The sequence below is a fragment of the Rhinolophus hipposideros genome, assembly GCF_964194185.1.
Source record: "Rhinolophus hipposideros genome assembly, chromosome: 21".
NCBI classification, from domain to species: domain Eukaryota; kingdom Metazoa; phylum Chordata; class Mammalia; order Chiroptera; family Rhinolophidae; genus Rhinolophus; species Rhinolophus hipposideros.
Genome location: NC_138067.1, coordinates 47693854 through 47714323, shown reverse-complemented (window position 1 = coordinate 47714323; position 20470 = coordinate 47693854). Strand labels below are relative to the sequence as shown.

The 20470-nt window shown below is 49.2% G+C and overlaps 1 protein-coding gene across 2 annotated transcripts; it reads left to right on the top strand.

Annotated features, from left to right (window-relative positions):
- Positions 1–4397: 4397 nt before the first annotated feature.
- ZNF579 (zinc finger protein 579) lies at positions 4398–13374 on the top strand. 2 transcript variants are annotated; one of them, XR_013992143.1, is made up of 3 exons: positions 4398–4525; positions 5397–7439; positions 12862–13374. XR_013992143.1 is itself a non-coding variant. In XM_081031442.1 (2 exons), the coding sequence occupies exon 2, from the start codon at positions 5399–5401 to the stop codon at positions 7082–7084; it is 1686 nt and encodes a 561-aa protein (XP_080887568.1). In that variant the 5' UTR covers positions 4398–4525; positions 5397–5398; the 3' UTR covers positions 7085–7486. The 2 variants fall into 2 exon arrangements, 1 of the variants encoding a protein (XP_080887568.1); XM_081031442.1 differs by lacking the exon at positions 12862–13374 and having other exon boundaries at positions 5397–7486.
- Positions 13375–20470: the final 7096 nt, after the last annotated feature.

Below are 20470 nucleotides of genomic sequence, written 5' to 3'. Positions count from 1 at the left end.
GAGAGCACTCAACCTTTGAGATATTCCTCTTCACTCTGCCACCAATACTAAGGAATCAGGAAACAGACTCATCCCTTTGGGGTTAAAAACAAAAAGAAACCCATCTGCCTCAGAGAAAAAAGACCCACGCACCCCCCCTTAGATACAACACCACCCCAGGGACAAGACCCACTCACTTTGAGACCCTGTTTGCCTGGAGAGTAGAGAATCTGGAAAAGTGACAGAACTGTCATGGGGATGGCTTCCGACCGTCCAGTATGGAGTCATGAATAGGGACCTCAGGAGGCTGAGTTCCTCCACCTGAATCCTTTCTCTGAAGGTAGAGCACTTAAACAAGCACAGTAAACCCCCACCCTCAGGGAGTTTGTTTATATTCCAATGGGAGCTGAGATAGGTAATCAGTGGGTAGGTGACAAGTAGCCTAATGCTTGTTGGCGATAAGTACAATGTTGAAAATTAAGGCAGAGTAAAGACTAGATGGTGACAGGAAGGCTATTTTAGCCAGGGGAGGCAGGACAGGTGTCTCCGAGATATGAAAGAATTGAGGGAGGTAGGAAAACTTCATGGATATCTAGAGGAAGGGCCTTCCAGGCAGGGGAAATCACAAGTGCAAAGGACCTCAGTCCAGAAACAGCAAAGAGGATGGGAGGCAAAGTGAATTACAGGGAGGGAAGAATCATTTCAGGGAGGGCCCAGAGAGCCAGACGTGTAGAGCTTTGTAGGCAGGGACCGAGGAAGTGGGAGGAAGAGTGGGAGCCACGGTCGGGGGGGGGGGGTCCAGGCAAGAGTTACGTTATGTAATGTCTGGGTGCTGGAGACTGGACGGAAAGCAGGAGAGCCAATGAGGAGGCGGTTGAGGTGGGACTGGCATCCAGGAGTGCAGGTCCCGCTCCCTGCCCCCGAGCCTCGTTCTTGGTTCAGGCTGGCCCCACCCAGGCCCTTCTCTCACCTGGACCCGTGCCCCACCTCCTCCCTGCTCCCGCTTAGGTCTCCCCTGCATCCGGCTGGGCCTCCACGAGGGTCCCACAGGAATTTCACTAGAACACTAATCGGATCATGTGACTCTTCAGCTTAAAACCTTTTCAATGGTTTCTCAGTGCACTCGGAATGCATCCAACATTCAGCCTGGACCAGGAGGCTGGACACAGTCGCTCGTGCAGCTCTGGCCGGCCTCCCTCCACTACACTGGCCACCTTTGATGCCCCAAATCAAGGCCCCAATCTCCCCCAAAACACCGCCCCCCCACACACACACCATGCTGTTTTCGATGCTTGAAATTTTCTTTCATAACACCTCCATTCCTCAGTTCATTTAAAAAAAAAAAAAGGTTAAACCTTTAAAATTGGGATAATAAGTACCCTAGACATACGACATCTGACAATTAAGTTCCCGAACTTGTTGAAATAATGTCGCTAACCTTTTTTTATAGCAGAGGGATTATTCATTATGAATTTGTACCAAGTGGACAAACAGTTAACAGAGTTTACTATTTGGAAGCACTGAAAAGGCTGCATGGAAAAGTTAGACGACCTGAACTTTTCGCCAATTCATGGCTCTTGCATCGCGACAATGCACCAGCTCACACGGCACTGTCTGTGAGGGAGTTTTTAGCCAGTAAACAAATAACTGTATTGGAATACCCTCTCTACTCACCTGATCTGGCCCCCAATGACTTCTTTCATTACTCAAAGATAAAGGAAATATTGAAAGGAAGACATTTTGATGACATTCAGGACATCAAGGGTAATACAATGACAGCTCTGATGGCCATTCCAGAAAAAGAGTTCCAAAATTACTTTGAAGGGTACGGGCATCTGTTCACAACTTCCCAAGGGGAGTACTTCGAAGGTGACCATAGTGATATTCAGCAATGAGACATGTAGCACTTCTTCTAGGATGAGTTAGCGAACTTAATTGTCAGACCTCGTATACTTAAAAGAATTGAAAACAGCCGTTCAAACAAAAAGTACGAATGTTCACAATACCACCATTCACAATGGCCAAAATGTAGCAACAACCCAAATGTCCACCAGTCAATGAATAGATAAACAAAATGTAGTATGCCCCCGTAATGGAAAATTATTCAGCCACAAACAGGAATGAAGCACGGACACATGCTACAACATGGATAAAATCTCGAAAATATTACGCTAATTGAAAGAAGCCAGTTGTAAGAGACCACATATCTCTGACTCCACTGATACAAAATGTCCACAGTAGGCAAACACTAGAGGAGAAAGCTGATTATTGGTTGCTAGGCGTGGGGAGGGGAAGGGAATGGGGGTGTCTGCTTTTGGGGTGATAAAAATGTTCTGGAACTAGATAGTGGAGGTAGTCACACAACATCATGAATATACTGAATGCCACTGAACTGTACACTTTAAAAGGGTAAATCTTCTATGACACGTATTTTACCCAATGAAAAAGTACACCCACACCCATATACTGACTCCCAGCTTTAAAACATTAGAAACACCTCATTCTCCATAGCCCCGTCCAGGATCTGATTGCTTCTCCCTTCTCAAAAGTAACCCCTACAACACACTTGGTGCTTATTGTTTTCATGAATGTGTTTAGACTTTTATTCCATATGCACATATCCTTTAAAAAACAGTATTATTGACCAGGTGCTTTTAAGGATTATACTCTTGGCCTCTATAATTTCTCCTGCCTCTTTGGGAAATACAAAGACTTAATGAGACTCACTAGCTTTGAAGCACCATTTAGTACCTCACTTTACTGCTCTCAAAAATGGGACAGTCACACGACCCACTTCATAAGGTGAGGAGGAACAAATGGGCTTGTATTTGTAAAGCACTTACAAGAGTAAACTGTTACTTACTTTCATTTTATTTATTTTGATCATCCCTAGTATCTTTTTCCCTTGCTTGTTTGAGTCTGGACACATTCACATGGTTTCAAGTTCAAAAATACAAAAAGGATAGGGTGTAGTGAGTTTCAGTCCTGGGAGTTGGACAATGTTGCTAGTTTCCTCTGTCTTCTTCCAGGTCTTCGAGCCACAAGCCTCTGTCTGATGAGCACAGAAAGAACAGGCTGCAAAGCTGTTCTCCATCTCCCATTTCTCCTCTCCCTCACGTTATCACTGAGCCTTTCCATATTTTTCCACAGAGAGTTTCTTCATCCATTTTTAATGGACACATAGCATTCCACTGGGTGGATAAATCATGATTTATCCAACCCATGGGCGTCCAGCCTTTTGTAGTGATGTACAATACTGCACAGATTAAAACCCTACCGACATGTATGTTTCTGAGTAGACCTCTGTGGCGGATACATTCCTGGAATTGCTCAATCGTTAAGACTATCCTAAGTTATACTTGCCCCAGCCACGTACGAAAGGTTCTGTTTCCCACATTCTTGCCAACCATGCTGAGTGCATATTTCACCTTGAACAAACAGCGTTAAGCTGGAGTTGTACTCCTGAAACATGCCTTTTGTGCTCAACGTTAGGTATTTGTGATGTGGCAGTATTTCTCTCCCGTTGTCTTTTGCTCCTCCTTCCCATTCCTAACCCTCAGCTTTTATCCTGCAGGTTTCAGCTGAAACATGGTTACCTCCAGGATGCCCTCAGGGATCACTCTTGCTCCGAGTGTGAGCTCAGCTCAGTGCCTTCTCTGTCCTCTGTATTCCCTCCTCATGATGTTTCCTGCATTCGGACACACTCTCTAGGAGGGTGATTGGACCTGTGTCTGCCTGCCTCCTCTATGAGACGCTGAGCTCCCCGCAGAGGGCCCAACGACCTCTGTCTTTGCCACTACAGCTCCAGCACCAAGGACAGATCCAGCCCATAGTAGGCGCTCAGTAAATATTGGTGGTTTAGGATTAAGTGAACATATATGTAGCAAAATACATGTAGCAAAATACATGCAAAACTGTCCTACAGTAAGTGCTCAGTAAACACTATTCATTTAGGATTGAATGAACATATGCAGAGCTCATCACAGGGTGGAAGAGAAGAGAGAATATCTTGCTCAAGCAGCCAAGTGAAGGCTGGAGTCGGGTTCTAGTCCACAGTGCGGGTACTTTCCCTGAAGCCTGTGCCATTGCTTCCTTCATCTCCTCTCCCAGCCACCCCTTCTCCCCCAACACAGTGCCTGGCCCAGACAGGACCGGATAAATGTGTTTGTTTGTTGAAGGAATGAATGAATATGTGTGTCTGTTTCGAGAGGAGGGGAGCTGGACCCAGTCTCGCAGATCTCCTTCTGGGAGCCCAGCGGACAGGGGTCCCCAGCCCCCTCCTAGTTACAGGGCCCAGGAGTTCCTGCTGCGCTCCATCCCCGCCTGCTTAGTACCCTTATCCTCTAGCTTCCGGTTGCGCAGCCAATCTTTCCCCTCTCAGACTGGGAGGAAAGGCGGGTTTCCGGGGGGAAGGCTTAGGCGGTGACACCGAGCCCAGCCTCCTCCACCCCCAACCCCCACCACGCTCGGGGCCCTCCCTCCCTCCCCGCCACCACCGTCTGTCGGCCGGCCGCGGGGAAGGAAGAAAGGCAGAGAGGAGGTTGAGGTAAGCACCGGGCGCCCAGAGATCAGGGCCGACGCCAGGCCCTGAGCTCAGGAATCTGCAAGGCCTCCACGGAGGCCCCAATTCTGCAGATCATGCCTGCGGGACCGGCAGGCTGGGCCCAGCGGGGAGATCGGCCCTCTGGGGGACCTAGGGAGCCCCAGCAACCTTCCTCTGGGGGTGCAGGGGCCTGAGCCTCAGTCTCCTCCTCCCTGGAGAATTCAGACAACAGGGCCCCCAGCCCCCTCCTCTCCCTTGTCTGAGGATCCCAGCCCCCTCCTCCAGCCCTCCTCACCACTAGGACCCCAAAATCCGTACCCTGCGCATACGGGGGTCTAGATCCTGCATCCCAGCCACCTCCCAGACCCCGGGACCCAACCCCCAGCCCCCACCTCCCCGAATCTCAGGCGTCCGCGCCTCCAGCTCCCTCCGGGCTCAGACCCAAGAGTCTGGGGCTCTGCTTCTACTCCCGGCCTCTCCCAGCCCCAGGGCCTGGTCACCCACACCCCGTTTCCTGGGCCTCCGGAGTCTGACCCCCACCCGTCCCCCTCCAGCCCTTCCCCAAAGCGGGGCCCCTGGGAAAACAGCAGTCACTGACTTGGTCTCCTGTCTGTCGCTCTGTCTCTCCCCACCTCCATCCTGCCACGGTTCTCTGTTTGCACCGTCTCTGGCTAATTCCCTTTGTTTTCTCTTCATCTTTGCCTCTGCTGGATGTCCGCGTCTCTCTATGGCTCACCATCCTGTCTCTCTATTTCTTCTGGTCTCTCTGTCTCGCATCTCTGTCTCTGTCTCACGGCTCTCTCACCCTTTCTCTGGCTTAAACATCTGACCCTCTGCACCTCCACCTCCCTGTCTCTCTCCTCTCTCCTCACAGGCATGGATCCTCAGCCCCCTCCACCCGCCCAGGGCAGCCCACCGCCCCGTGGCCGGGGCCGGGGCCGGGGCCGGGGGCGTGGACGAGGCCGAGGTCGAGGCCGGGGCAAGGGGGGCGCTGGAGCCCCTCGGGCGCCCTTGCCCTGCCCCACCTGTGGCCGCCTCTTCCGCTTCCCCTACTACCTCTCACGGCACTGGCTGAGCCACTCGGGTCTGCGACCCCACGCCTGCCCCCTGTGCCCTAAGGCCTTCCGCCGGCCTGCCCACCTCTCCCGCCATCTGCGCGGCCACGGGCCCCAGCCCCCGCTGCGCTGCGCCGCGTGCCCCCGCACCTTCCCGGAGCCGGCCCAGCTGCGGCGCCACCTGGCCCAGGAGCACGCTGGAGGCGAAGTCGAGCTAGCCATCCAGAGAGCAGCCAAGGAGGCAGCGGAGTCCAGCTGGGGCCCGCAGGACGAGGGCACCGAGCAGCCCAGCACAGCTGCCGCGGGCACCCCGGAGGAAGCAGCGTGGCCCGAGACGTGGCCTGCAGGGGAGCCGGCTGCGCTGGTGGCTCCCACGAGCACTGAGCCCCGGGAGTCCGAAGAGGAGGAGGCTGAGGCCGGGGCAGCAGAGCTGAGGGCTGAGTTGGCGCTGGCGGCCGGTCGGCAGGAGGAGAAGCAGGTCCTGCTCCAGGCCGACTGGACGCTGCTGTGCCTCCGCTGCCGCGAAGCCTTTGCCACCAAGGGAGAGCTCAAGGCGCACCCGTGCCTGCGCCCCGAGGGCGAGCAGGAGGGTGAAGGGGGACCCCCACCCCGCCCCAAGCGCCACCAGTGCACCATCTGCCTCAAGGCCTTCGCCAGGCCCTGGTCGCTGTCCCGCCACCGGCTGGTCCATTCCACTGACCGCCCCTTCGTGTGCCCGGACTGCGGCCTGGCCTTCCGACTCGCCTCCTACCTCCGCCAGCACCGCCGCGTGCACGGCGCGCTCAGCCTGCTGGCCCCGCTGCCCACGGCGGGCAAGAAGGACGACAAAGCCTCGGGTGGACGGAACTCAGGGAAGGGGCCTGAAGGGGGCGAAGGGGCCGAGTGCGGGGCTGCCCCGGAGGGGGGAGAAGGTGGGCAGAACGGAGGCGATGTGGCTCCGGCCCGGCCCCCAGCCGGGGAGCCCCGCTTCTGGTGCACAGAGTGTGGCAAAGGTTTCCGGCGCAGGGCGCACCTGCGGCAGCATGGGGTGACCCACTCCGGGGCGCGCCCCTTCCAGTGCGTACGCTGCCAGCGCGAGTTCAAGCGGTTGGCCGACTTGGCTCGCCACGCGCAGGTCCACGCCGGGGGCCCGGCCCCGCACCCGTGCCCACATTGCCCGCGCCGCTTCTCGCGTGCCTACAGCCTCCTGCGCCACCAACGCTGCCACCGTGCCGAGTTGGAGCGCGCGGCCGCGCTGCAGGCGCTCCAGGCCCAGGCCCCGCCTTCGCCCCCACCTCCCCCACCGCCCCCACCGGCTGGGCAGGAGGACGAAGGGCTGCCCCTGCCCATCGCACACATCAAGGAAGAACCACCCTCCCCGGGAACCCCACCCCAGTCGCCTGCGGCACCCCCTGTCTTCCTTAGCGCCTCCTGTTTCGACAGCCAAGACCACTCTGCCTTCGAGATGGAGGAAGACGAGATTGACAGCAAGGCACACCTCCGCGGATTGGGCAACCTGGCCTCCTGACCCTCACACCCCACCTCGGCCCCTCCAGTTGCCCTCCCCATCCTGGTTTGCAATATGGAGGAGAGAAGTTGAAGGGGAGGCCCCTCTTCCACCTACCCCACCCCTCCCAGCCCTGACACTAAGGAGGGAGGACCCGGACTGCCCCTCCCTCCCCATCGCCCACCCCCAGGCCCAGGATGCTGGTTAGGAACTGCTCACCCGTACTTCCCAAGGCAGGACCGCTTGGAAAAGGAGGCGCAGGACACTGACCAGAAGGATGGAGACTGGGGTGCCTCCTGCCGGCTGCCTCCTTTGTACACACTGGACACCATCACCTCTTTGGAACTGCCAGACCTTGGGGTCCCAGTGAGCAAAGGTCCGTCCCTGTCCCTTTGTCTGTCTGAATAAATGTGAGTTCGTGAAGCTGGAGTGAGTGAAGCTATCTGTGGAGGTGGGGGCTGGTGTGGGGGTCTGGGTGAGCTGGGGTTTGTCCAACAGGCTCTGAGCTGGGGTTCAAAGCAGGAAGGATACAGAGCTTGGCAAGCAAGATGCTCACAAGAAGAAACAGGAGTGGGAAAAAGGTTACCATCTACCTGGCTGACTTTGGGGAGCCCATGGCCCCCCATGGAATCCTGCATGTGCATTCATTCAGCAAACATTTACCAGGCACAGTGCTGGACCCTGAGGCTGCTGAGGAGAAAGTCACTGCCCTGCTAAGAGGAGCTGAAATTTTAGACCTGCTCTGTCCACGACTGTTTAGTCACCAACCACACCTAGCTGTTTCCATCTAAATTTAGAATAAGTAAATACGTTTAAAATAAAGTAGTTAAAATTGAATAAGATTAAAAGTTCAGTTCATCAGTCACACTATTTCAAGTGCCCAATAGGCCCCTGTGACTGGTAGCTCCCCTATTGGACAACACAGATCTAGAACATTCCATAATCTCAGAAAGGTCTACTGGGCAACACGACCCTAGATAATAATAATAATAAAAATCTGCAATATAACATCAAGTATTGGTAAGGGCTCCTGAGAAAACTACAGGGGACTGTGATGAGTGCATGACCGGGAGTGCAGGGCCTCTGGTGAGGTGACATTTGACCTGAATGAAGAACCAGATGAGGGAACAGCTTGGGCAAAGGCTATGAGGTGGGTGGGCACTGTATGTTTGAGAAATAGCAAGGAATCACAGGTGGGAAGGGTCATTTTTTACAAATCCTCTGGGGATTTTTTGTTTGCTTGTTTTTTTACTCACTTGTTCAGGTCCTAGGAGTGAAGGGGAGAAGGCTTTATTTAAGCAAATCTTCTTTAAACCTTTTCTCATTCCTTCTGTGGACATCCTACCTCCGCCCTGTACATTTGATGGCGCTCTCTTGGCCCTGTGCAAAACATGACATTGACCACTTAGGTGTCTTCACACCTGGAAGGCCTGGAAAGAGGGGTGAGATTACCCCTGTTTTTCCAAGGCAACAAAACAATGCTCCAGGATGGAAGGTGTTTCTCCCTGGTGTGACAAAACACCAGGTGGGTGAGGGGGAGCTGGGAAGATGGTTGTTGAAAGTCAGAGAGAGGAGGTGATCACGTAGAGCTTCGCAGAATCCCCTGTCCAAGATTTAACACATCTTGGCTGAACCCTTGGAACGGTGCCCGGCACATAGTAAGCACTCAGTACGTGTTAGCCCGTGTGATTATCACTGCTCCCTACCACCCACCCAGGGCTAGATATTGGAGACAGAGTGATAAACCAGCTGGGCTCCTGCCCTCGTGAGCAGTGGAGGAGAAGGACAATAGTCAAATGTTGGCACAAAGAAATTAGGGTTTCCAAATGAGACCAGGTCTCCAATGAACTAGATCCTATAAGAAGCTGTAACTAACAGCCTCGGATATTGGTGAGATGGGGGACTGGCGTATGCTTTCATTACATGAAAGTCATCTCCCTCCCCAGGAACCTTCAGTAGCTTCCTTTAGCCACATCCAAATGTGGGCCACCATTTAGTGAGTACCTACCATGGCCAGACATCCTTTCAGCACCATCTCATAGACAAAACCTGTTCAGGGAGGGGATTAAATAGCCCCATTTATAGAAGGGCAAACAGGATTCAAGCTAAGAGGTCATTTGTCCTACTTCCGTAATTGGTAAACTGAGCCCTTAAACTGAGGGCTCCATAAACAACATATTAAATGAGTTACTCCGTGGAGAGGACAGAGGACAGTGCTTTGCCCCTGGGAGGAAGTTATTACTGTTGTTGCCTTGTTATTGTTATTCTCCCAGGCTGGTATAAATATGAGCATGAGCTCAGGGAATCCTCACCACCCCAATGGGAACTAGCAAACATCCTCACCATTTTCTTTTTTTAAAAGATTTTATTCGGGAAGGGGAACAAGACTTTATTGGGGAAGAGTGTGTACTTGACTTTTTCCAAGTCAAGTTGTTGTCCTTTCAATCTTAGTTGTGGAGGGTGCCGTTCGGCTTCAAGTTGTTGTCCTTTCAGTCTTAGTTGTGGAGGGCGCAGCTCAGCTCCAGGTCCAGTTGCCGTTGCTAGTTGCAGGGGATGCAGCCCACCATCCCCTGTGAGAGTCGAAACCGGCAACCTTGTGGTTGAGAGGACGAGCTTCAACCAACTGAGCCATCTGGGAGGCAGCTCAGCTCAAGGTGCCGTGTTCAATCTTAGTTGCAGGGGGCGCTGCCCACCATCCCTTGTGAGACTTGAGGAATTGAACTGGCAACCTTGTGGTTGAGAGCCCACTGGCCCATGTGGGAATCGAACTGGCAGCCTTCGGCGGTAGGAGCACAGAGCTCCAACCTCCTGAGCCACGGGGCCAGCCCCCTCACCATTTTCCAGAGGTGGAAATGGCACTCAGAGAGGAAGTCTTTTGTCTGGGACCTCATAGCTGAGAAATGGCAGACATGGGATTTGAACCCAAGTAGGACCAGCTAGCTACGTGCCCTGAACCCTTAAGCAGGTCAATATAACCCTTAAAATCTGCTCCCAGACACACCATTTACCTTTTAAGCTCCCTCCCTACACACATCTTAGTCTCCAAGCCCCAAGATATCATCCTCCCACCCCATGGGTTTGCACACCACTGTCTTCCATCCCACATGCTTACTCATCTTTAAGGACCAGCTACCTCCAGAGAGAAACATTTCTAGAACAACTTAGGACAAGACAAGATCCTTAAAGAGGGAATCCAGTCCTCCCATTTTACAGATGAGAAAACTGAGGCCCAGTTACATGGGACAGACACAGAAATTATAAAATAAACAAATGGTGATTATTATTATGAAGTCTTTCCCTGTGCTGAGCATTTTACATACCTGATGTCAATCCCATTTGTTAATAGTAATACAAAACACATTTCTTGAGTATTTACCTTGTGTCTCTTTGTAAGGGGATTATGTGGATTACCTTATTTAATCTTCCCCATTAGATAGAGACTATTATGGGCTTGTTTTGTTTTCCTTAAACAACTTGATTGAAGTATCATTTATATACCACAGAATTCATTCATTTTAAATATTTTTAGTAAATTTACAGGACTGCGCAACTATCACCACAATCCAATTTTAGAACATTTCCATCGCCCCAAAAAGATCTCTTGTGCCCATTAACAGTCACTTCCCATTCCCAGCCCTTGTTTCAGGCAACAAACAGCCTACTTTCCGCCTCTATAGATTTACCTTTTCTGGATGTTTCATAGAAATGGATCATACTGTATGTGGCCTTTTGTGTCTGGCATTTTTCACTTAGCATAATGTCTTTATGGTCCATCCCCATTCAAATTGTATTAGTAGTTCATTCTTTTTTATGGCTGAACAGTATTCCATTGTATGGATGAACCACATTTTGTTTATCCATTAATCTTTTGATGGATGTTTGGGTTGTGTCCACTCTTTGGCTGTTATAAGTAGTGCTACTATGAGCATGCGTGTGCAAGTCTTTCTGTGGACATATGATTTCATTTCTCTTGGGCAGATTCCCAGGAGCAGAATTGCTAGGCTGTGTGAGAAATTTATGGTGAATTGTTTAAGGAATTACCAGACAGGTTTTCAAGGTGACCATACCATTTACAGCCCCACCAGCAATGTATGAAAGTTCCTCACACATCACCATGGGGGCTCCATTTCCTTGAGAAGGAAACTCAAGTATAGAGATGAGAACTGACCTGCCTAAGGTCACATGGCTAGTAAGTAGTAGATCCACATATGACTCCAGGTGTATGGTTCAAAGTCTGTGCTCTTTACCCTTATACAAGGATTCATCTTTACCCCCATTTGTTTGTTTATCCTAAAACTCTTTATTGAGGACCTACCATGTGCAAAGGGCTGTGCTTAGAGGTGGGAGAATCAGCAGTGGACTACTAGACAAGGTTACACTCTGGTGGGAGCCAAACATTAAAAAAAAATAGACTCAGAACATCTATTCAACAAATATTGATTCAGGCCCCACTATGTGCCGGGCACTGTCCTAGGTCCTGATCATCTATAGGTTAATGAAACAGACACAGACCCCTCCCCTTGTGGGCTTCCATTCTAGCGACATGGAAACAGGAACCAAGTAAATGAGAAAGCAGCTTAAGAGTGGATGAGTGCTATGGAGAAAGATGACACAGGGCAGGGGGTGGGGGATGCAGGTTGGAACTGCAGGCACGTGGGAGCAAGAGCTGCAGGAGAGCCTCACAGATACCCGGAGACAGGTCCCAGGGGAGGGCACAGCTGATGCAAAGGTTCTGGGGTGGGAATGTGACTGGCGTGTTCAAGGGACAGAGAGGCCAACTTGACCGGAGGGAGTGAGCGTGAGAAGGCGGGAGTAACGGGAGAGGAGATCAGAAAGGGGATGGAGGTCAGGATCTGGTAGGGGCTCACGAGGACTCTAGTTTCTACTCCAAGTGAGATGGGGAGGGAGCTTTGGAGGAATTCATGCCAAGGCTGGAGAGATTTAACTTCCCTGTTTCATTTTAACATATTTTGAAAATTAAAAAACAGAAAATTGAAAGAATTGTAGAGTGAATACCTATATACTTAGCCCCGCCCCAAAATTTTACAGTTAGTATTTTCTTCTTTTTTTTTGCCTCATAATGAACCTGTCGGTTTATTAATCTTTTTATCCATCCATCCATCCACCTATCCATCATCCATCTTTTAAAAAATTCTTAAGTGTTACTATTTAGAGTGGTTTTAGGTTCACAGAAAAACTCAGTGGGAATTACAGATAGTTCCCATACATCTATCTTTTAAAAAATTCATTTCAGAGCAATTTTCAAATATCAGTGCGCGTCACTGCTAAACACTTCAGCACGCATAACAAGCTATCAAATATTTATTTAAGCTTCTCATCCTTGGTAAAATTTAAATACAGTGAAATGCATTTTTAAATGTATTTTTAAATGTATTTAAATGCAATTTAAATACATGTTACCATTTGACACAGTGTGAGAAACACATACACTTGAGAAGCATGAACTCCTCTCCTGATTTAACAGATTCCCTGTGGCTTCTGTTTGGCGCATAGACTGATGGGGATTGGGGGCAAAAGTCCACTTAAGTCCACCTGGTTTTTATTTTAAATAACCTTTTTCTTTTAGAATCGTTTTGGATTTACAGAGAAGTTGCAGTGACCCCACAGACTTCTGATGAACCCCTCACTTAGGCCCCCCTAATGTTATTATTGCTCATTAACATGGTTTATCCTTCTGGCAAAATCAATAAACCAACATGGGGAGGTTACGATCCACCAAACGCTGCCCTTTACTCAAACTTCACTCGTTTTCCTCTAATGAACGTTTTCTGTTCCAGGATCCCACCCAGGACACCACAGGCCTCACGACATGCCACCTGAATGTCTGCTCTGTGATCATTTATCAGATTTGCCTTGGTTTGGGGTGACTTTGGCTGTTTTGAGCAGTCCTGGAGAAGAAAGACCACACCAGTAAGGAATGCTGCTTGGCACCTCCTCTCAGGGTACACATTACCCACGTGACTTATCACTGATGGTATTAACCTTGATCACCTGGGGGACATTGACATGGGGTTTGCAGGTTTTCTTCACCATAAAGGGGCCCCTCCCCTCCCAACCCCCACTCTTTGTAAACAAGTCGCTAAGTGTAGCCCATGTGGAGGGGAGAGAAAGTCTCCTGAATGCCTTTTTGGGAATTCTTTTGTCCCTTTTCCTTCCGCCTGTTCATTTATTTGTACTTGTATGGATTCATGGATATCATTTTACACTTTGGGTTATCATCCCATATCGTGTGATTTCATATAAGTGTATATTATAATTCAATAGGATATTATTTATTTCATATACATGTATATTATAGTCCAATATGATGTCTTTTTATTTCATGTAAATGTGTATTTTAGTCCAATACAACGTTACTTATTTCATTGAAGCCAGCGTATGTTAACGCCAGGTGCCACCACAAAGAGAACATAAAGCAGTGCTAGAGGAGAAGCGGGGGCTTCTGGCTGCAGTGTGATAGAAGATGGGACTTCAGCCAGGTGACCAATGAGGGCTTCTAGAAGGAGTAATTTGAGACCCGATTAGATGAGCTAGGGAGCTGAGCATGTGAGTCAGGAGCTTGGACAGGCTCCCTTTCCAGAGGAGACGGCCACCTACCACAGACATCCCGCCATGCAGAGCTGTGCCTTTCTTCCCGAGCTTCAGGCCTACAGTGCTATCCACCACTGCTTCCGGCCTCCAGGGCGAGTGGTTTGGAATTCAGCCTTAGAAGCCAAGTCCTGGGGCCTCCTTATCTCGCCACACCCAACACTGTGCCTGGCACCGACTCGAGCTCCATAAATATTTGCTGTCACTCAGCCAGCTGCCCAAGCCCCAACTGCCCTCTTTATTCACCTCTGGGCCTTAGCCTAAGCTGTACCCTCCTCTCCATCAGCTCTTTGGTCTCTAGGAGGCATAGGCTGGGCATTGATGGAACCCAGTGTGGGACCAGAAAGAGGAAAGTGACCCACCCAAGGTTACCAGGAGAGGGAGGGCAGAGAGAGAGGAGAGCTGGGCCTCTTCCAGGCTTCATTGATGGGATAATAACTGTAACTACTGTTTATCATCACACCCATTCTCCCATGCCAGGCATGTCACAGGCATTTGCCGGGGTGTCATCGACTTGACAACTGCCGGCCCCTAGCACAGGCCACACTTTCTCATCTCGTGGCCTTGGATGGACTTTGCCTGGAATGACTCCCCCACACACTCTTCACTTCAGGCGTCCCTTTAAATACCCCCAGAAGGCCCTCCTTACCCCATCCTCGAACTTCTCATCTCTGTCCATCAACCCCTGTTGTAGGCAAAATTCTAAGTTGACACCACAAGACCTCTGCTCCCCTGGTGCACACACCTTCTCCCAATTCTTCAGTCAGATGGTGCCCTGCGTGCTGCTGAGAAGGGTTATTGCAGACACTACTAAGTTCCCAGTCAGTTGACTTTAAGGGAGGGAGACGACTCTGGTGGGTCTGACCTAATTAGGTGATCCCTTAAGCGGGACCAGGCTCTTGGAGAGATTGGAAGTGTGTGGGGGACTCAACAGGAGGGAGAGTCTCCATCTCAGGCTTTGAAGGTCGGTGGGTGAGTGGGGGGAAACACATGACAAGGAATGCAGGCAGCCTCTGAAAACTGAGAGGACGCAGCTGACAGTCACCAAAGCATTGGGAACAGCACAGTTTCCCAATCATGCCAATCATGCCCGCCTGAAGTCCTGATTCACAGAAACCGTGGGCTAGTAACGGGGTGCTAGTTGGCAGTTCCTAAGGGTTGGGGGAGGGAAGGATGGCTAGGTGTAGCACAGAGGATGTTTAGGGCAGTGAAACTACTATGTATATTACTGTGCTGGTGCGTACATGTCATTATACATTCATGCAAACCCATAGAATGCACGTCACTTAGAGTGAACTTTGATGTAAACCGGGCACTTTGGGTGATTCCAATGTATCAGTGTAGGTTCATCAATGGTAACAAACATACTATTGGTGGGGATGTGGACAATGGGGGCTGTGCATGTGGGGGCGGGGACACAGGGTGTACATGGGAAATCTCCGTACCCTCCTCTCAGTTTGGCTGTGAACCTAAAACTGCCTTAAAAAATATATAAATTATCAATTAAAAAAAGAAATAAAAAACACAAATCAAGAAAATGTTGCTGGGGCCGGCTCGGTGGCTCAGGCGGTTAGAGATCCATGCTCCTAACTCCGAAGGCTGCCGGTTCGATTCCCACATGAGCCAGTGGGCCCTTAACCACAAGGTTGCCAGTTCAATTCATCCAGTCCCGCAAGAAATGGTGGGCTGTGCCCCCTGCAACTAAGATTGAACACGGCACCTTGAGCTGAGCTACCTGCCGGATGGCTCAGTTGCTTGGAGTGCGGGCTCTCAACCACAAGGTTGCCAGTTTGACTCCCGCAAGGGATGGTGGGCTGCGCCTCCTGCAACTAGCAACGACAACTGGACCTGGAGCTGAGCTGTGCCCTCTACAACTAAGACTGAAAGGACAACAACTTGAAGTTGAACGGCACCCTCCACAACTAAGATTGAAAGGACAACTTGACTTGGAAAAAATAAAGTCCTGGAAGTACACACTGTTCCCCAATAAAGTCCTGTTCCCCTTCCCCCAATAAAATCTTAAAAAAAAAAAGAAAAGAAAATGTTGCTGATGGTTATTCCATGACTCTTACTGAAAATAGTTGTGAGGGGGTGCTAACATGACCTGGGCGTCCAATCCGTCATGGCCTTTCACTGGAAAGTACATCCCACCGGATGCTTTTTGGAGCTTTATGGACATATAATTCCCACAACAGCACAATTCACCCATTTCAAGAGCACAGCTCAATGGTTTCTGGTGTAGCCACAGAAGTGTGCTGCCATCATCACCCCCAATTTAAGAAAGTTTCCATCACCCCAAAAATAAACACCACAGCCCTTAGGCATCACCCCAATTCTCCCGTCCCCTTCAACCCGAGACAACCCCTCATCCGGTCCCGCGTCTGAGGTTTGCCTGGGAGGGCAGGACTTGTTGGCTCTGCTCTCCCTGCGGTATCCCCAGACCCTGCAAACATGCTCCATACATTGCAGCCAGCCAGCAGGTACTTCGTAGTATCCAGTAATCAGTTTGTTTTCACTTGAATCCCACACACTACTATCACCTGCTGAGAGGCCTCACGCCCCCAGCCCCATTGTCCCATCAGGACTTTTCAGTCACCTCTGGGCTCCACTTTGTCACCTCCATTAGAATAGGTAACACCCTGTTTTATGCTTGTCCACGCCCCCTTCCAGACTGCCCCTGAGCAGGGACAGCATGTATCTGCTTGTCTTTGCCCCACCTCAGACCCCAGAAATTAGGTGTTGAATTTGAACAGAAACAAGAGCAGTCAGCAACCTGGACATACATCTGTGTTAGCTTCTGGCCTGCTAGAAAGGAGAGGCCCTGGGGGTGTGAAGTCCAACTGTTGGGGTTTGAGTCCCAACTCGGCTGGTGACTCGAATGGGGACACTGGGCAACAGATTTAATCTCTGTCAGTGTCCCTTTCCTCAACTATAAAATGGAGCTAATAATAGGGCATGCCTCTCCCGGCTGCTGTGAAGATTAGCACAGGGCAGGAATACACAGAGTTCAGTAAATACTTGCTATAATTATCGTTAATCATGCGGGATTTAGAAGCCATTACAAATGCACTCCATTCAGCCATCCATCAGTCTCCTGGTCGTACACACATTTCCTGAGGACACGGAGTGAGAATCCAGTGTGCCCAGCTGTGAGTCCTTCCATGTGACTGAAGTGTCAGGCGAGATGGGCAGGGAGGCAGGTGTCAGCTCCAGAAAAGCTCAGAAGCCAGGTTGGGAAGTGTGGACCCTATTCCAGGGCAATGGGGAGACATGGGAGTCTATTGAGAAGGCGAGGGATAAATACCATCTCTGAGTGTTACGTAGATACCTTTGAGGCAGTGGGTGGGACACTAAGGGAGAGAAACTGGAGGCCAGGATGAGTTTGGGGTGATGGTCCACATACGTGAAGGTGGGCTCAGGACCTCAGCCTGGAGCCCTGTGGGCATGGACAGTGCCATGATTCTTAGCCCACAGTCCCCAGACCTCTAGAGATCCAGCAGGGTCTGCAACCCCGGTCATGTCTGCCAGATTGTGTTTTTCCATTCTAATGACATGCAGGCTGTTACCTGTCCTGATGGAGGTGACAAAGTGGAGTCAAGAGGTGACCATGAAAAGTAAAAAAGTAACAAGGTGAAAATGATTCTGATAATATGTTTTATTTCACCAATATAGTTTATTCTTGTTATTGGTGTCACTCAGTACAGCCGGTTGTCCTTATTCGCAGTAGTTCTGGTTTATAAAGTCACAGAGAATACGGAATTATTGACACTAAACCATCGCCTGTGGGAGAAATATGGGGTTAGGTTCCTGTGACCTTTTGGTCACAATGTTTTCATTAACTGATGAATACGTAACCTGTTTTATGAGTGTTTCCGTTTAAAGCTAGCTTACTTAGTACACACAGTTGATTCATTAACACTGAACATCACGGCCAACTGCTGCGCTGTAACTCACTCCTGAAGGAAGCTTGTCTGATACACATATTTCTCCGTGAGGCACAAAACAGCCCTCTTGTGCTTAGGACACTACACAGCACGTTGGCACTAGCTTTGGGGGCCATTGGAAACCTAAAATCATCAGCACAAAGCACAGCATATGGCACTGCCTGGACTGCAACAGGACACTTGTTCATAGGATGAGAGCTGAACCCAGAAAGCAGGGCAACCTCAGCTGGAAACATGTGTCAGCGACTCAAATTTTCCACTGCTCTTCCCATGCCTGTGAGCACTGTGATTGATGATTGGGGGTTCCCACCACATTTTCGTTGGTAGGCGAGTATGCAAATACAGAATCTGTGAATAAAGGGGTACAAAATATTATTATGTCATCCTGTAGTTAATATAAGAATTATCAGTAAGATCGTTTACATTCTCTTTTTCGTGCTAAGTTGTTGAAATCCCTGCTCTATTTTATGCTCACATCTCAATTAGGACCAACCACGTGTCAAGTGCTGGAGAACCACGCCTTGCTAGTGGCTTCTGTATCAGACACTGCACATCCCTAGCTTTCTTCAGATCCTTAAAGGCACCTATGAACTCAAAAAAAAAATAAAAATAGTGCCCAATATAACCACCTTGGAGGACAATGGGGCAGCAGCTAAGAAAACCATGCATTCTCTATCCGACCTGGGAGGTCCACGTCGAGGCCAACGCCCAGAGATAGTGTGTCACTTAGCACAAGTCAACACATATAGGAATATTCTTTGCACCTCTGCTTGTAAGAGCACAATGTTGGAGAAAAATAAAATGTCTATCATCAGAAGAATGGATTTATAAAATACAGCATATCCGCCCATAAGCTAGAATAGTCAACGTTTTTGCAAAGGAAAGAACTTGAGCTTCATGTAACATGGATGAAACTCACAAACACAACGTTGAGCTAATAAGGACAAAGGCAGCTGCAGAAGGTCACAGACGATATTATTTATACATTTAATAACATACTCTAGCATTGAGGGTTTATACATATGTAGCAAGAGCATTTTTAAATAACACACACCTCGTTAGTGACAATGGTTATTTCTGAGAGATAACGGAGAGGATTACAATTATATTGAAAAGTTGGGGCAGGCACGGTGGTGGCTCAGGCGGTTAGAGCTCCATGCTCTTAACTCCAAAGGCTGCCAGTTTGATTCCCACATGGGCCAGTGGGCTCTCAACCACAAGGTTGCCAGTTCGACTCCCACAAGGGATGGTGGGCTGCGCCACTGGACCTGGAGCTGAGCTGCGCCCTCCACAACTAAGACTGAAAGGACAACAACTTGAAGCTGAACAGCACCCTCAACAACTAAGATTGAAAGGACAACAACTTGACCTGGAAAAAAAAGTCCTGAAAATACACACTATTCCCCAATAAAGTCCTGTTCCCCTTCCCCAATAAAATCTTTTCTTTTTTTTTTTTAAAAAGAAAAGTTATATTTCTTCAGGTGTGTAGTGGTAAGGGGTGTGTGGTGGTAGGCATGTAGGTGCTCATTATATTATTTGTGGGTAGATTTGGGTGTGTATATGCCTAAAATATTCCATTGCACAAGGAATGGGTAGCTGCTGTGCAATCTGGTTAGAGACCATGAGGGGTGACACGTGTGGCCGGGCTGTACCTTGGAAAATATTAGTTCCTGTATTGCAGGTAGACCGTGAGGATTAAATGAGCCTCCTGTACAGGTGTTCCTGGCCCACTGTAACGGCCACAAGAATGTTTGTTACTAATAGCAATACCGTCCAGCAATCACTCTATTCTAGGTGCTTGTGTTTAGTGCTTTCATCCACTATTTTATTTCATAGTATTTATTTAATGTATATATGACCAAGGGGCACCAAGTGCAATAGAGAGAAAATAGCACTACTGTCGCAACAAACAGCGTTCCTGGCACCTGGAAACACGTGGTGACATCCTGCACCACCATTCTCTCAACGGTACCAAGGTAACTACGAAAGGCCAAGATTTTGATTTGCTAGTTTGCAATCTTTATCTTCCCAGACAGAACAAATCAACTTAATGTTACCACTTTTTATTTCTTTTCTGTGTTTTTTTTTAATAATCTCTTTTTTGTCCCCAGGATGGGGTGGGAGAGCCAGGGGGTTTCAGTTGTCAATGTCATGGTCTCTTAAGTGTGAGTTAATTTTTTAAATGTGATCTTTCAGTACATATTTTATTCATTAAATTTATTTGGAAAAAATATAAAATATATACTCTACTATATAATATATATGATAGTATATCATATACAATACATACTACAATTATATACAAGGTAATGTATATTATATTTATTATTATATGCAACATATTACATACAGGAAGACCTTGGAGATATTGCAGGTTCAACTCCAGACCACCACAATAAAGCAAGTATCTCAATACAGTGAATCATAATCTTTTACTAGTGGAGTGACACCTTCTGTTTGTAAAAAAAAAAAAAAAAAGCAATATCTGTGAAGCACAATGAAATGAGGTATATAGTACGTTATAGATATTACTGTTTCTTTAATAATAATACTCTGAGTAGGAGCTGCAGTTACTCCCATTTCATGAGGTAGAAACTGGAGGCATGGAGGCGGTGGGACACTTGGCCAGGAGGGACAGTCAGGAGGGGTCATAGAAGGAGCCCGTGCAGGCTGGCGGGCGGGAGATGTGGGAGGCCCAGAGGCCAGCTGCACTGAAGGGTGCTGGAGCCAGGACCACAGCCTCTCCAGGTCACTCCGGGTGACCCCACTGTGTGGCGTTGCTAAATGGGGAGGTGCAAAGCTCCTGGGATCATCAGTGAGCCTGTCAGTGGGTATGTGTGGGGGGGGCCCAGGC